At 49.1% G+C, this 14,168-nt stretch overlaps 1 protein-coding gene across 1 annotated transcript in view; it reads left to right on the forward strand.

Moving 5' to 3' along the window:
* Positions 1–663: 663 nt before the first annotated feature.
* SMARCA4 (SWI/SNF related BAF chromatin remodeling complex subunit ATPase 4) overlaps positions 664–14,168 on the forward strand; it is a 97,466-nt gene continuing 83,961 nt past the window's right edge. Inside the window, 5 exon segments of the mRNA XM_074530479.1 lie at positions 664–830; positions 4,871–4,923; positions 7,063–7,277; positions 9,387–9,519; positions 12,001–12,375. Of these exon segments, the coding sequence (XP_074386580.1) occupies positions 7,089–7,277; positions 9,387–9,519; positions 12,001–12,375 (697 nt within the window). The 5' untranslated portion in view covers positions 664–830; positions 4,871–4,923; positions 7,063–7,088.

Raw genomic sequence — 14,168 nt, forward strand, 5'->3', positions numbered from 1 at the left:
TTCCCGGGAACCCCAAATTTTGGAATCTTCTTGAACTGGGACCCCCCAAAATCCCTGGGACCCCCCCCAAAATCCCCCAAATCCGGGGATCCCCCTGGACTGGGATCCCCCAGATTCCCCAAATCCCTGGGACCGCCCCAGATTTCGGGATCCCCCTTGAATGGGAACCCCAAAATCCCCCAAAACCCCTGGGACCCCCCAAAATCCGGGGATCCCCTCCCCCTTTACCGCCCCTCCCCCACCGGAGCCCGGCTTCTCTCCCGCCCCTCCCCCCCGCCGCAGTGCCGCGCGCTCTGCGCATGCGCGGCGTTCAAGCCCTGCCTCTCCCCTTTTCAGTTCCCGCCTCCTCATTGGCAGCGGAGGGAGGACGCCGCGCTGATTGGCTGGCTGGATGAGTGACTGACGGCTCAGTCAGGTGGGGGACGGGGGGGGGGGAAATCGGCTGAGCTCGCCTCCCATTGGCTGCCGCACAGCGTGTGGGCGTAGCCTGCCCTTCCACCCTCCTTTTTTTTACTGTGGGGGGGCAGCGCGCCGCGTTCCCATTGGCTGCTCCTTCTGTGGGCGGAGCCCCAGGAGCCGCGCGCGCGTCCCTCGTCTCGCCTCTCATTGGCCGCGCCGGCGCCGGCTCGCCGCGCCATTGGCTGAGCGCGCGCGGTGGGCGGGGTGGCTGCGTGGGGCGGGACGCGCAGGCGCGGGCCCGGCGCTCCCTGAGGCGGCGGCGGCGGCTCCGGCGGCTCCTTTGTTCCCCCTGCCGGCACCGGGCTCGGGATCGCGTTGGGATCGGGCCGGGATGAGCCTCGGGAAGGGCTCCGGGAAAGGCTCCGGCTCCGGTAAGGCCGGCTGAGGGGGGGTGAGGGGTGGATACGGCGGCCCGCGAGGGTCACGGGCCCTTTGTTCGGCACCGGCGGCGCCCTCAGCGCGGGGCCTTGGGGTTCTTCTTCCCCTCACAAGAGCGGGACCCCCTCGGCCCCCTCAGGATCGATCCCCTCATAGGATCCCCCCTCAGCCCCCTCAGAATTGATGCCCTCTCATAGGTTCCCCCCTTAACCCCGTCTAGATCGATCCCCCCTCATAGGATACTCCCTCATAGGAACCTTCCTCAGCCCCTAAAGATCGATTCCCCCTCAGAGGATCCCCTCAAAGATTCCATTCAGAGGATCCCCCCCTCAACCCCTCAGGACTGATTTCCCCTCAGAGGATTTGCTCATAGGATCCTCCCTCAGAAGATGCCCTCAAAGGTTCCCCTCATAGGATCCCCCCTCAGGATGGATGCCCTCATAGAATCTCCCCTCATGGAATTCCCTCAGAGGATCCCCCCTCAGCCACCTTAGGATTGATCTCCCCTCAAAGATTTCCCTCAGAGGATCCCCCCCTCAAAGATTCCCTTCATAGGATCCCCCCTCAGAGGATCCCCTCAAAAGTTCTCCTCATAAAATCCCCCCTCAATCCCCTCAGGACTGATCTCCCCTCAGCCTTCCCTGGGTTGATTACCCCTCAGTGGATCCACCCTCATGGAATCACCTTAAATTCCCCCCTCAACCTCTCAGGATTGATCCCCCCTCAGAGAATCCCCTCAGGATAGGTCCCCTCATGGGATCCTCCCTTATAGGATTCCCTGAGAGGATTCCCCATCAATTCCCCCTCATGGGATCCCCTCATGGGATTCCCTCATAGGATCCCCCTTCATCAGAACCTCCCTCAGCCCCCTCAGGATTGATCTCCCCACAAAGATTCCCCTCATAGGATCCTCCCTTAGGATTGATCCTCCCTCATAAGATTCCCCCAAAGGTTCCCCTCCTAGGATTCCCCCTCAGCCCCCTCAGGATTGATCCCCCCTCAGAGGATTCTCCCTCAACCCCTCAGGATTGATCCCCCCTCAGAGGATTCTCCCTCAACCCCTCAGGATCCATCCTCCCTCAGAGGATCCCCTCAAAGGTTCCCCTCAGAAAATCCCCCCTCAGCCTCCTCAGGATGGATCCCCCCTCAGAGGATCCTCCATCTTGGAGTCCCCCCTCATGGAATCCCCTCAGAGGATTCTCCCTCAACCCCTCAGGATTAATCCCCCCTCAGAAGATCCCTTCAAAAGTTCCTCTCAGAAAATCCCCCCTCAGCCCCCTCAGGATCAGTCCCACCTTAGAGGATCCTCCATCTTGGGATCCCCCTTCATGGAATCCCCTCATGGAATCCCCCCTCAGAGGATTCTCCCTCAACCCTCCAGGATCCCCCCTCATCAGAACCTCCCTCAGGCCCCTCAGGATCAATCCCACCTTAGAGGATCCTCCATCTTGGGATCCCCCCTCATGGAATCCCCTCAGAGGATTCTCCCTCAACCCCTCAGGGTCGATCTTCCCTCAGAGGATCCCTTCAAAAGTTCCTCTCAGAAAATCCCCCCTCAGCCCCCTCAGGATCAATCCCCACTCATGGAGTCCCCTCATAGACTCTCCCCTCAACCCCTCAGGATCAATCTCCCCTCAGAGGATCCCTTCAAAGGTTCCTCTCAGAAAATCCCCCCTCAACCCCCTCAGGATCAATCCCCACTCGGAGGATCCTCCATCTTGGGGTCCCCCCTCATGGAATCCCCTCAGAGGATTCTCCCTCAACACCTAAGGATTAATCCTCCCTCAGAGGATCCTCCATCATGGGATCCCCTCAGAAAATCCCCCCTCAGCCCCTCAGGATAGATCCCCCCTCAGAGGATCCTCCATCTTGGGGTCCCCTCATAGAATCTCCCCTCAACCCCTCAGATCAATCCCCCCTCAGAGGATCCTCCATCTTGGGGTCCCCCCTCATAGAATCCCCTCATGGACTCTCCCCTCAACCCCTCAGATCAATCCCCCCTTCAGAGGATCCTCCATCTTGGGGTCCCCCCTCATGGAATCCCCTCATGGACTCTCCCCTCAATCCCTCAGATCAATCCCCACTCGGAGGATCCTCCATCTTGGGGTCCCCTCAGAAAATCCCCCTTCAACCCCCTCAGGGTCGATCCCCCCTCAGAGGATCCTCCATCTTGGGGTCCTCTCATAGAATCTCCCCTCAACCCCCTCAGGGTTGATCCCCCCTCAGAGGATCCTCCATCTTGGGGTCCCCCCTCATGGAATCCCCTCATGGACTCGCCCCTCAACCCCTCAGATCAATCCTCCCTCAGAGGATCCTCCATCTTGGGATCCCCTCATAGAATCCCCCCTCAACCCCCTCAGGGTCGATCCCCCCTCAGAGGATCCTCCATCTTGGGGTCCCCCCTCATGGACTCTCCCCTCAATCCCTCAGATCAATCCCCCCTCAGAGGATCCTCCATCTTGGGGTCCCCCCTCATGGAATCCCCTCATGGACTCTCCCCTCAACCCCCTCAGGGTTGATCCCCCCTCAGAGGATCCTCCATCTTGGGGTCCCCCCTCATGGAATCCCCTCATGGACTCTCCCCTCAATCCCTCAGATCAATCCCCCCTCAGAGGATCCTCCATCTTGGGGTCCCCCCTCATGGAATCCCCTCATGGACTCGCCCCTCAACCCCTCAGATCAATCCCCCCTCAGAGGATCCTCCATCTTGGGATCCCCTCATAGAATCCCCCCTCAACCCCCTCAGGGTCGATCCCCCCTCGGAGGATCCTCCATCTTGGGGTCCCCCCTCATGGAATCCCCTCATGGACTCTCCCCTCAATCCCTCAGATCAATCCCCCCTCAGAAGATCCTCCATCTTGGGATCCCCCCTCATGGAATCCCCTCAGAGGATTCTCCCTCAACCCCTCAGGATCAATCTCCCCTCAGAGGATCCTCCATGTTGGAATCCCCTCACAGAATCTCCCCTCAGCCCCCTCAGGATCGATCTGCCCTCAGAGGATCCTCCATCTTGGGATCCCCTCACAGAATCCCCCCTCAGCCCCCTCAGGATCAGTCTCCCCTCACAGGATCTCCCCATCCTAAATTCCCCATTTCCCCCCTTTTTATCCCCCTATTTCCTCCCAAATCCGCTTTTCCCACACCCCCTAAATTAAATTCCCTTTTTTCTTCCTCCTTTCCCTCCATATCCCAAAATCCTCACACAAATTTCCCCTTTTTTCCCCCCAAAATATTCCGGGATTTTGAAACCCCCCCCCCCCCCAAACTGAGACCCTTCCCAAAAAATTATATTTTAAAATCCCATTTATATTTTTGGGAATTCCATTTTAAAATCCCATTTATATTTTTAGGAATTCCATTTAGAAATCCCAGTTATGGTTTTGGGAACCCCATTTAAAAATCCCAATTATATTTTTGGGAATTCCATTTAGAAATCCTAGTTATGGTTTTGGGAACCCCATTTAAAAATCCCAATTATATTTTTGGGAATTCCATTTAAAAATCCCAATTATGGATTTGGGAATTCCATTTAAAAATCCCATTTATATTTTTGGGAATCCCATTTTAAAATCCCATTTATATTTTTGGGAATCCCATTTAAAAATCCCAGTTATGGATTTGGGAATTCCATTTAAAAATCCCAATTATGGTTTTGGGAATTCCATTTTAAAATCCCAAATATATTTTTGGGAACCCCATTTAAAAATCCCAATTATGGTTTTGGAAATCCCATTTAAAAATCCCAATTAGGGTTTTGGGAATCCCATTTAAAAATCCCAATTATGGTTTTGGAAATCCCATTTAAAAATCCCAATTATGGATTTAGGAATTTCATTTAAAAATCCCAATTATATTTTTGGGAATCCCATTTAAAAATCCCAATTATATTTTTAGGAATCCAGTTTGAAAATTCCCCCAAAATTGCCTCATCCATGAGGAAATTCCCATTTTTTAGGAAATTTCTGCTCTGCTAATGCTGTTGGATAATGAAATTCCCTAATTAATTCCTAATTAATTCTCATTTTTCCCCCAGCCTGACGTTAGGAGCTCGTCCCTGTGAGGCATTGAGGACTGCCATGCCCTTAGGTAGGTGATTTCATACATTAAATTAAATTAAATCAAATTAAATTAATTTAATTGAATAAAAAAGAGGAGGCATGGAGAAAATTTCAAAGAATTAAATTTAAATTATTAAATTAAAATGAAATAATTCTTATTAAATGAAAAACGAAATTAAAAAGAGGAAGAATGGAGAAAATTTCAAAGAATTAAATGTAGTTATTTAATTAAAATGAAATAATTTTTATTAAATGAAAAATGAAATGAAAAAGAGGAAGAATGGAGAAAATTTCAAAGAATTGAATTTGAATTATTTAAATTAATGAAATTTTAATTATTTAATATAATGAAATGATTTTAAACTTTAATTACTTAATTTTCATTTTAATCTTTATTTTTAATTACTAAATTTTTAAATTATTATTTGAATTCCTCCTGCCTGAGGAGCACAAACTGTGGAGAGTTCCTTGCTCATTCCTTGCCCACGAATTGGGAAGGACATTTCCCACCTGATGCTCCTTCAGTTCCAGAATTATTAGTCATTAATTGTCAATTATTAATTATTATTAGTTAATGATTATTCCTACAATTAATTAAAATTCCCATTCCAGGTGCCCATTTCCAGCCCCTGATGTGAGATGGCCACCCTGGAGCCCCCCTGGGCAGGACCCCCTGGCTCTCCCTCAATCCCAGAATTATTAATAATCAATTATTAATCATTAATTATTGCCATATTTCCTCGTTGCAGGTGCCGTTCCCAGCCCCTGATGTGAGGTGGCCACCCCGGAGCCCCCCCTGGGTGGGACCCCCTGACTCTCCCTCAATTCCAGAATTATTAATTATCAAATATTATTAATAAGTCATTATATAGTAATCATTAATTATTGCCATATTTCCCCGTTGCAGGTGCCGTTCCCAGCCCCTGATGTGACATGGCCACCCCGGAGCCCCCCCGGGCGGGATCCCCTGGCTCTCCCTCAATCCCGGAATTATCAATCATTAATTATTATTAACTATTAATTAATAAACATAAATTATATTCCTAATTAACCCATATTTCCCCGTTGCAGGTGCCGTTCCCAGCCCCTGATGTGACATGGCCACCCCGCAGCCCCTGCTGTGTGGGACCCCCTGACTCTCCCTCAATCCCAGAATTATTAATCATTAATTATCAATTATTAATAATCAATTATAAATTATTAATCATTAATTATTCCCGTATTTCCCCATTCCAGGTGCCATTCCCAGCCCTTGATGTGACATGGCCACCCTGGAGCCCCCCTGGGCGGGACTCCCTTTGCTCTCCCTCAATTCCAGGATTATTATTAACTATCAGTTATTAATAATTAATTATTAGTCATTAATTATTGCCATATTTCCCCATTCCAGGTGCCATTCCCAGCCCCTGATGTGACATGGCCACCTCGGAGCCCCCCCTGGGTGGGACCCCCTGACTCTCCCTCAATCCCAGAATCATTAGTCATTAATTATCAATTAATTATAATTAATTATTAATTAATAATCATTAATTATTGCCATATTTCCCCATTCCAGGTGCCATTTCCAGCCCCTGATGTGACATGGCCACCTCGGAGCCCCCTCTGGGCGGGACCCCCTGACTCTCCCTCAATCCCAGAATCATTAATTAATTATTAATAATCAATTATTAATCATTAATTATTGCCATATTTCCTTATTCCAGGTGCCGTTCCCAGCCCCTGATGTGACATGGCCACCCCGGAGCCCCCCCTGGGTGGGACCGCCTGACTCTCCCTCAATCCCTTAATTAATTATCAATTATTAATAATCAATTATTAATTATTAATCATTAATTATTGCCATATTTCCCTGTTCCAGGTGCCGTTCCCAGCCCCTGATGTGACATGGCCACCCCGGAGCCCCCCCGCGCGGGACCCCCTGACTCTCCCTCAATTCCAGAATTATTAATAATCAATTATTAATTAATAAACATTAATTATTGCCCTAATTAACCCATATTTCCCCATTGCAGGTGCCGTTCCCAGCCCCTGATGTGACATGGCCACCCCGGAGCCCCCCCTGGGCGGGACCCCCTGACTCTCCCTCAATCCCAGAATTATTAATAATCAATTATTAATTAATAAACATTAATTATATCCCTAATTAACCCATATTTCCTTATTCCAGGTGCCGTTCCCAGCCCCTGATGTGACATGGCCACTCCGGAGCCCCCCCTGGGCGGGACCCCCCGGCCTGGCCCCTCCCCCGGGCCCGGCCCCTCCCCCAGCTCCATGCTGGGCCCCTCCCCCGGCCCCTCCCCCGGCTCCGCCCACTCCGGGCACTCCGGGCACGCGCTGCCGGCGCCGGGCTACGCGCCGGACACCATCCACCCCCTGCACAAGGTGAGTGAGAGAGAGCCCACAGTCCCAGAGCTCAAATCTCCAGAATTCCAGAGTTCCAGACCTCAAAATTCCAGAATTCCAGAATTCCAGACCTCAAAATTCCAGAATTTCAGAATCCCAGACCTCAGAATCCCAGAATTACGGACCTCAAAATTCCAGAATTCCAGACCTCAAAATTCCAGAATTTCAGAATCCCAGACCTCAGAATTCCAGACCTCAAAATTCCAGAATCCCAGAATTGCAGACCTCAAAATTCCAGAATTTCAGAATTCCGGACCTCAGGATTCCAGAATTCCACAATCCCAGACCTCAGAATCCCAGAATTCCAGACCTCAAAATTCCAGAATTCCAGACCTCAAAATTCCAAAATCTCACAATCCCAGACCTCAGAATTCCAGACCTCAAAATTCCAGAATTCCAGAATTCCAGACCTCAAAATTCCAGAATTCCAGACCTCAAAATTCCAGAATTGCAGACCTCAAAATTCCAGAATTCCAGAATCCCAGACCTCAAAATTTCAGAATTCCAGAATCTCAGAATCCCAGACCTCAGAATCCCAGAATTCCAGACCTCAGAATCCCAGAATTCCAGACCTCAAAATTCCAGAATCCCAGAATTCCAGACCTCAAAATTCCAGAATTCCAGAATTCCAGACCTCAGAATCCCAGAATTTCAGACTTCAGAACCCCTCAGGTTTGGGTGGGATTGGTGGGGTTGGGACCATCCACCCCCTGCACAAGGTGAGTGAGATCCCACAATCCCAGAGCTCAAATCTCCAAAATTCCAGAATTCCAGACTTCAAAATTCCAGAATTCCAGACCTCAAAATTCCAGAATCCCAGACCTCAGAATCCCAGAATTCCAGACCTCAAAATTCCAGAATCCCAGAATCCCAGACCTCAAAATTCCAGAATTCCAGAATCCCAGACCTCAGGATTTCAGGATTCCAGAATTCCAGAATCCCAGACTTCAGAATCCCAGAATTCCAGACCTCAAAATTCCAAAATCCCACAATCCCAGACCTCAGAATCCCAGAATTCCAGACCTCAAAATTCCAGAATTCCAGAATCCCAGACCTCCGAATCCCAGAATACCAGACCTCAAAATTCCAGAATTCCAGACCTCAGAATCTCAGAATTTCAGACTTCAGAACCCCTCAGGTTTGGGTGGGATTGGTGGGGTTGGGACCATCCACCCCCTGCACAAGGTGAGTGAGAGAGAGCCCACAATCCCAGAGCTCATATTTCCAAAATTCCAGAATTCTAGACCTTAAAAATTCCAGAATTTCAGACCTCAGAATTTCAGAATTCTGGAATTCCAGACCTCAAAATTTCAGAATTTCAGGATTCCAGAATTCCAGAATCCCAAACCTCAGAATCCCAGAATTCCAGACCTCAAAATTCCACAGTTCCAGACCTCAAAATCCCAGAATTCCAGACCTCAGAATTCCAGAATTCTGGAATTCCAGACCTCAGAATTTCAGGATTCCAGAATTCCAGAATCCCAAACCTCAGAATCCCAGACCTCAGAATCCCACAATTCCAGACCTCAGAATTCCAGACTTCAAAATTCCAGAATTCCAGATCTCAGAATCCCAGACCTCAAAATTCCAGAATCCCACAAATCCAGACCCCAGAATTCCAGAATTCCAGACCTCAAAATTCCAGAATTCCAGACCTGAAAAACCATCAGGTTTGGGCTTGATGGTTTTGGGACCATCCAAGGTGAGGAATCCCAGAATTCCAAAATCAAAGGAGGTGAAGAAGAAGATGGAGAAGGAGAGGAAGGTGGAGAAGAGAAAAAGATATTGGTGAAATCTGCTGAAATCTGATTTTTTGGGATATAATTCTGTGGCTTGGGAGCAGAATTTTTTCCAGGAATTCTCTGATTTTTTGGGATATAATTCTGTAGGTTTGGGTGGATTTGGAACAGAATTTTTTCCAATAATTCCCTGATTTTTGGGATATAACTCTATGGGTTTGGGGGGGTTTGGAGCAGAATTTTTTCCAATAATTCCCTGATTTTTTGGGATATAATTCTGTGGGTTTGGGGGGATTTGGAGCAGAATTTTTTCCAGGATTTCCCTGATTTCTGGGATGTTTTTTTGCAGCCCCTGGACGCGATGCACGAGAAGGGAATGGCGGAGGATCCTCGCTACGGGCAGATGAAGGGAATGGGGATGAGGCCGGGGGGGCACGCGGGGATGGGACCCCCCCCCAGCCCCATGGACCAGCATTCCCAAGGTTGGGATCCTGGGAAAATCCTGGGGAAAATCCTGGGAAAATTCTGGGAAAATAATTGAAAAAACATTGGGAAAATCCAGGGAAAATTCTGGGAAAATCATTGGGAAAATCCTGGGCAAATCCAGGGAAAATCATTGGGAAAATCCTGGGCAAATCCAGGGAAAATCATTGGGAAAATTCTGGGAAAATCATTGAAAAAACATTGGGAAAATTCTGGTAAAATCCTTGGAAAATCCTGGGAAAATCATTGAGAAAATCCTTGGGAAAATCATTGGGGAAATAATTGGGAAAATCTCTGGAAAATCCTTGGAAAATCCAGAGAAAATAACTGGGAAAATCCTTGGAAAATAATTGGGGAAATCCTGGGAAAATCATTGGGAAAATCCTGGGAAAATCCTGGGAAAATCCAGGGGAAATAATTGAAAAAACATTGGGAAAATCCAGGGAAAATTATTGGGAAAATTCTGGGAAAATCATTGAAAAAACATTGGGAAAATCCAGGGGAAATCATTAGAAAATACCTGGGAAAATCCTCAGGAAAATCCAGGGAAAAATCCTTGGAAAATCCTGGGAAAATCATTGAAAAAACATTGGGAAAATCCAGGGAAGATCATTGGAAAATACCTGGGAAAATCCTCAGGAAAATCCAGGGAAAAATCCTTGGGAAAATCCTGGGAAAATCCTTGAAAAATAATTGGGAAAATCCTTGGGAAATCCAGGGAAAATCTTTGGGGAAATCCTTGGAAAATCATGGGGGAAAATCCTTGGGAAAATCATTGGGGAAATCCTTGGAAAATACCTGGGAAAATCCTCAGGAAAATCCAGGGGAAATCATTGGGGAAATCATTGGGAAAATCCAGGGGAAATCATTGGGAAAATCCAGGGGAAATCATTAGAAAATACCTAGGAAAATCCTCAGGAAAATCCAGGGAAAAATCCTTGGAAAATTCCTGGGAAAATCATTGAGAAAATCCTTGGGAAAATCCTATGAAAATACTTGGGAAAATCCTGGGAAATCATTGAGAAAATCCTTGGGAAAATCCTGGGAAAATTCTGGGAAAATCCTTGGGAAAATCGTGGGAAAAATCCTGGGGAAATCATTGGGAAAATTCTGGGAAAATAATTGGGAAAAGCCTGGGAAAATCCTTGGGAAAATCCAGGGAAAATAATTGGGAAAATCCAGGGAAAATAATTGGGAAAATCATTGAAAAAACATTGGGAAAATCCAGGGAAAATCATTGGAAAATCATGGGGGAAAATTCTGGTAAAATCCTTGAAAAATCCTGGGAAAATCATTGAGAAAACCCGGGGAAAATTCTGGGAAAATCCTTGGGAAAATCGTGGGAAAAATCCTGGGGAAATCATTGGGAAAATCCAGGGAAAATCATTGGGAAAATTCTGGGAAAATCGTTGGGAAAATTCTGGGAAAATCGTTGGGAAAATCCTGGGAAAATCATTGGGAAAATCATTGGGATTTCTCTTTTTAAATGCTTTAAGGATGGCTTGAGAGTGGAATTTTCCATTCCAGCTGCCTCAGGGATGGATTTGGAATGGGATTTCCCATTCTAAACGGTTCAGGGATAAATTTGGAATGGGATTTTCTATTCCAAATGCTTCAGGGATGGACTGGGAATGGAATTTCTATTCCAACTACCTCAGGGATGGATTGAGAATGGGATTTCCCATCCCTCCTGCTTTGAGGATGGATTGGGAATGGGATTTCTCTTTCTAAATGCTTCAGGGATAAATTTGGAATGGGATTTCCCATTCCAGCTGCTTCAGGGATAAGTTGGGAATGGGATTTCCCATTCCAGCTGCCTCAAGGATGGATTGGGATTGAAATTTCCCATTCCAAATGGTTCAGGGATAAATTGGGAATGGGATTTCCCATTCCAGCTACCTCAAGGATGGGTTGGGAATGGAATTTCTATTCCAAATGCTTCAGGGATGGATTGGGAATGAGATTTCCCATTCTAAATGGTTCAGGGATAAGTTGGGAATGGGATTTCCCATTCCAGCTGCCTCAGGGATGGAGTGGGAATGGGATTTCCCATTCCAAATGCTTCAGGGATGGGTTGGGAATGGAATTCCTATTTCTAAATCCTTCAAGGATGGGTTGGGAATGGGATTTCCTATTCCAAATGCCTCAAGGATGGATTGGGATTGAAATTCCTATTCCAGCTACCTCAGGGATGGATTTGGGAATGAAATTTCCCATTCTAAATGATTCAGGGATAAATTTGGAATGGGATTTCCTATTCTAAACGATTCAGGGATAAATTTGGAATGGGATTTTCTATTCCAGCTACCTCAGGGATGGAGTGGGAATGAAATTTCCCATCCCAAATTTCTCAAGGATGGATTGGGAATGGGATTTCTCTTTCTAAATGCTTCAGGGATAAATTTGGAGTGGGATTTCCCATTCCAGCTCCCTCAGGGATGGATTCAACCTCTCCCCACCCATTTTTCTGTGTCCCCCAGGTTACCCCTCCCCCCTGGGCGGCTCCGAGCACGCCTCCAGCCCCGTCCCATCCAACGGCCCCTCCGGCAGCTCCGCCGGCGGCTCCGGCGCCGCCTTGGACGGTTCCGGTTCCGACTCTCCCGCCTTGGGCCGGGGCCCTTCGCCCTTCAACGCCGCCCAGCTGCACCAGCTGCGGGCACAGATCATGGCCTACAAGCTGCTGGCACGGGGGCAGCCCCTCCCCGAGCACCTGCAGGTGGCCGTGCAGGGCAAGCGGCCGCTGCCGGGGATGCAGCCGCAGATGCCGGCGCTGCCTCCGCCCGCCGGAGCCGCGCAGGGCCCGGGGCAAACGGGCGGAGCGGGGCCGGCGCCGCCCGGCTACTCCAGAGCTCACGGTGAGGAGGGGTGGGGAGTGGGGAGGGGGTTTGGGGTAATGGGGAGGGGGTTTGGGGGGGTTTTGGGGCAGTTTGTCCCATTGTGTCGAAGGATATGTGAGGGATTCATCACTTTGCATCCTGGGAGTTTGTCCCATTCCATCCCCTAGCGGGGCCGGCACCGCCCGGCTACTCCAGAGCTCACGGTGAGGAGGGGTGGGGACACGGGGAGGGGGTTTGGGGTAATGGAGAGGGGGTTTGGGGGGGTTTTGGGGTAGTTTGTCCCATTCTGTGGTAGGATATGTGAGGGATTCATCCCTTTTCATCCTGGGGTCTGTGGGGGGTTTGTCCCATTCCATCCCCTAGCGGGGCCGGCGCCGCCCGGCTACTCCAGAGCTCACGGTGAGGAGGGGATGGGGACATGGGGAGGGGGTTTGGGGGGGTTTTGGGGCAGTTTGTCCCATTGTGTCGAAGGATATTTGAGGGATTTGTCCCTTTACATCCTGGGGTCTTTTGTCCCAACTTCCTGGGAGTTTGTCCCATTCCATCCTGGGATCTTTGAGGAACTCATTCCTTTTCATCCTGGGGTCTGTGGGGAGTTTGTCCCATTTTATCCTGGGATTTGTGGGGAGTTTGTCCCATTCTGTACTGAGGGATATGTGGGAATTTGTCCCATCCTGTCCTGGTGGATCTGTGGGCAGTTTGTCCCTTCTCATCCTGGGATATGTCAGGAACTCATCCCTTTTCATCCTGGGATCTGTGGGGATCTCCATCTGTTTCCGTCCTGGGGTCTGTGAGGAGTTTGTCCCATTCTGTCCTGGGATTTGTGAGGAACTCATCCCTTTTCATCCTGGGATCTGTGGGGAGTTTGTCCTATTCTGTCCTGGGATTTGCGAGGAGTTTGTCCTTGTTCTGTCCTGGGACATGTGAGGAGTTTGTCCTGTTCCATCCTGGGATCTGTGGGATCTGAGGGGAGCTCATTCCTTTTCATCCTGGGGTCTGTGAGGAGTTTGTCCCATTCTGTCCTGGGATCTGGGGGGCCTCATCCTTTTTCATCCTGGGGTCTGTGGGGAGTTTGTCCCTTCTCATCCTGGGATATGTGAGGAACTCATCCCTTCTCATCCTGGGATTTGTGAGGAGTTTGTCCCATTTTATCCTGGGATATGTGAGGAACTCATCCCTTTTCATCCTGGGATTTGTGAGGAGTTTGTCCCTTCTCATCCTGGGATCTGTGAGGAACTCATCCCTTTTCATCCTGGGGTCTGTGGGGAGTTTGTCCCATTCCATCCCCTAGCGGGGCCGGCACCGCCCGGCTACTCCAGAGCTCACGGTGAGGAGGGGATGGGGGAGATGGGGAGGGCGTTTGGGAAGTCCTGAAATTACCTGAGGATGTGTTTTGGGGGGTTTGGAGGGATTTGAGGGGAGTTTGTCCCGTTCTGTCCTGGGATCTGAAGGGAGCTTGACCTTGTTCTCTCCTGGGATCTGTGAGGAGTTTGTCCCGTTCTGTGCTGAGGGATCTGAGGGGAATTCATCCCATTCCATTTATCTTATTCCATCCTGGGATCTTTGGGGAGCTCCTCCCATTCCATCCTGGGATCTGTGAGGAGTTTGTGGAGAGTTTGTCCTTGTTCTCTCCTGGGATCTGTGGGGAGTTTGTCCCATTCTGTCCTGGGATCTCTGAGGAACTCATCCCTTTTCATCCTGGGATCTGTGGGGAGTTTGTCCCATTCTGTCCTGGGATCTCTGAGGAACTCATTCCTTTTTCATCCTGGGATTTGTCGGGAGTTTGTCCCATTCTGTCTTTGGAGATCTGA

Source organism: Zonotrichia albicollis, chromosome 32, assembly GCF_047830755.1.
Source record: "Zonotrichia albicollis isolate bZonAlb1 chromosome 32, bZonAlb1.hap1, whole genome shotgun sequence".
In the NCBI taxonomy this organism is placed as follows: domain Eukaryota; kingdom Metazoa; phylum Chordata; class Aves; order Passeriformes; family Passerellidae; genus Zonotrichia; species Zonotrichia albicollis.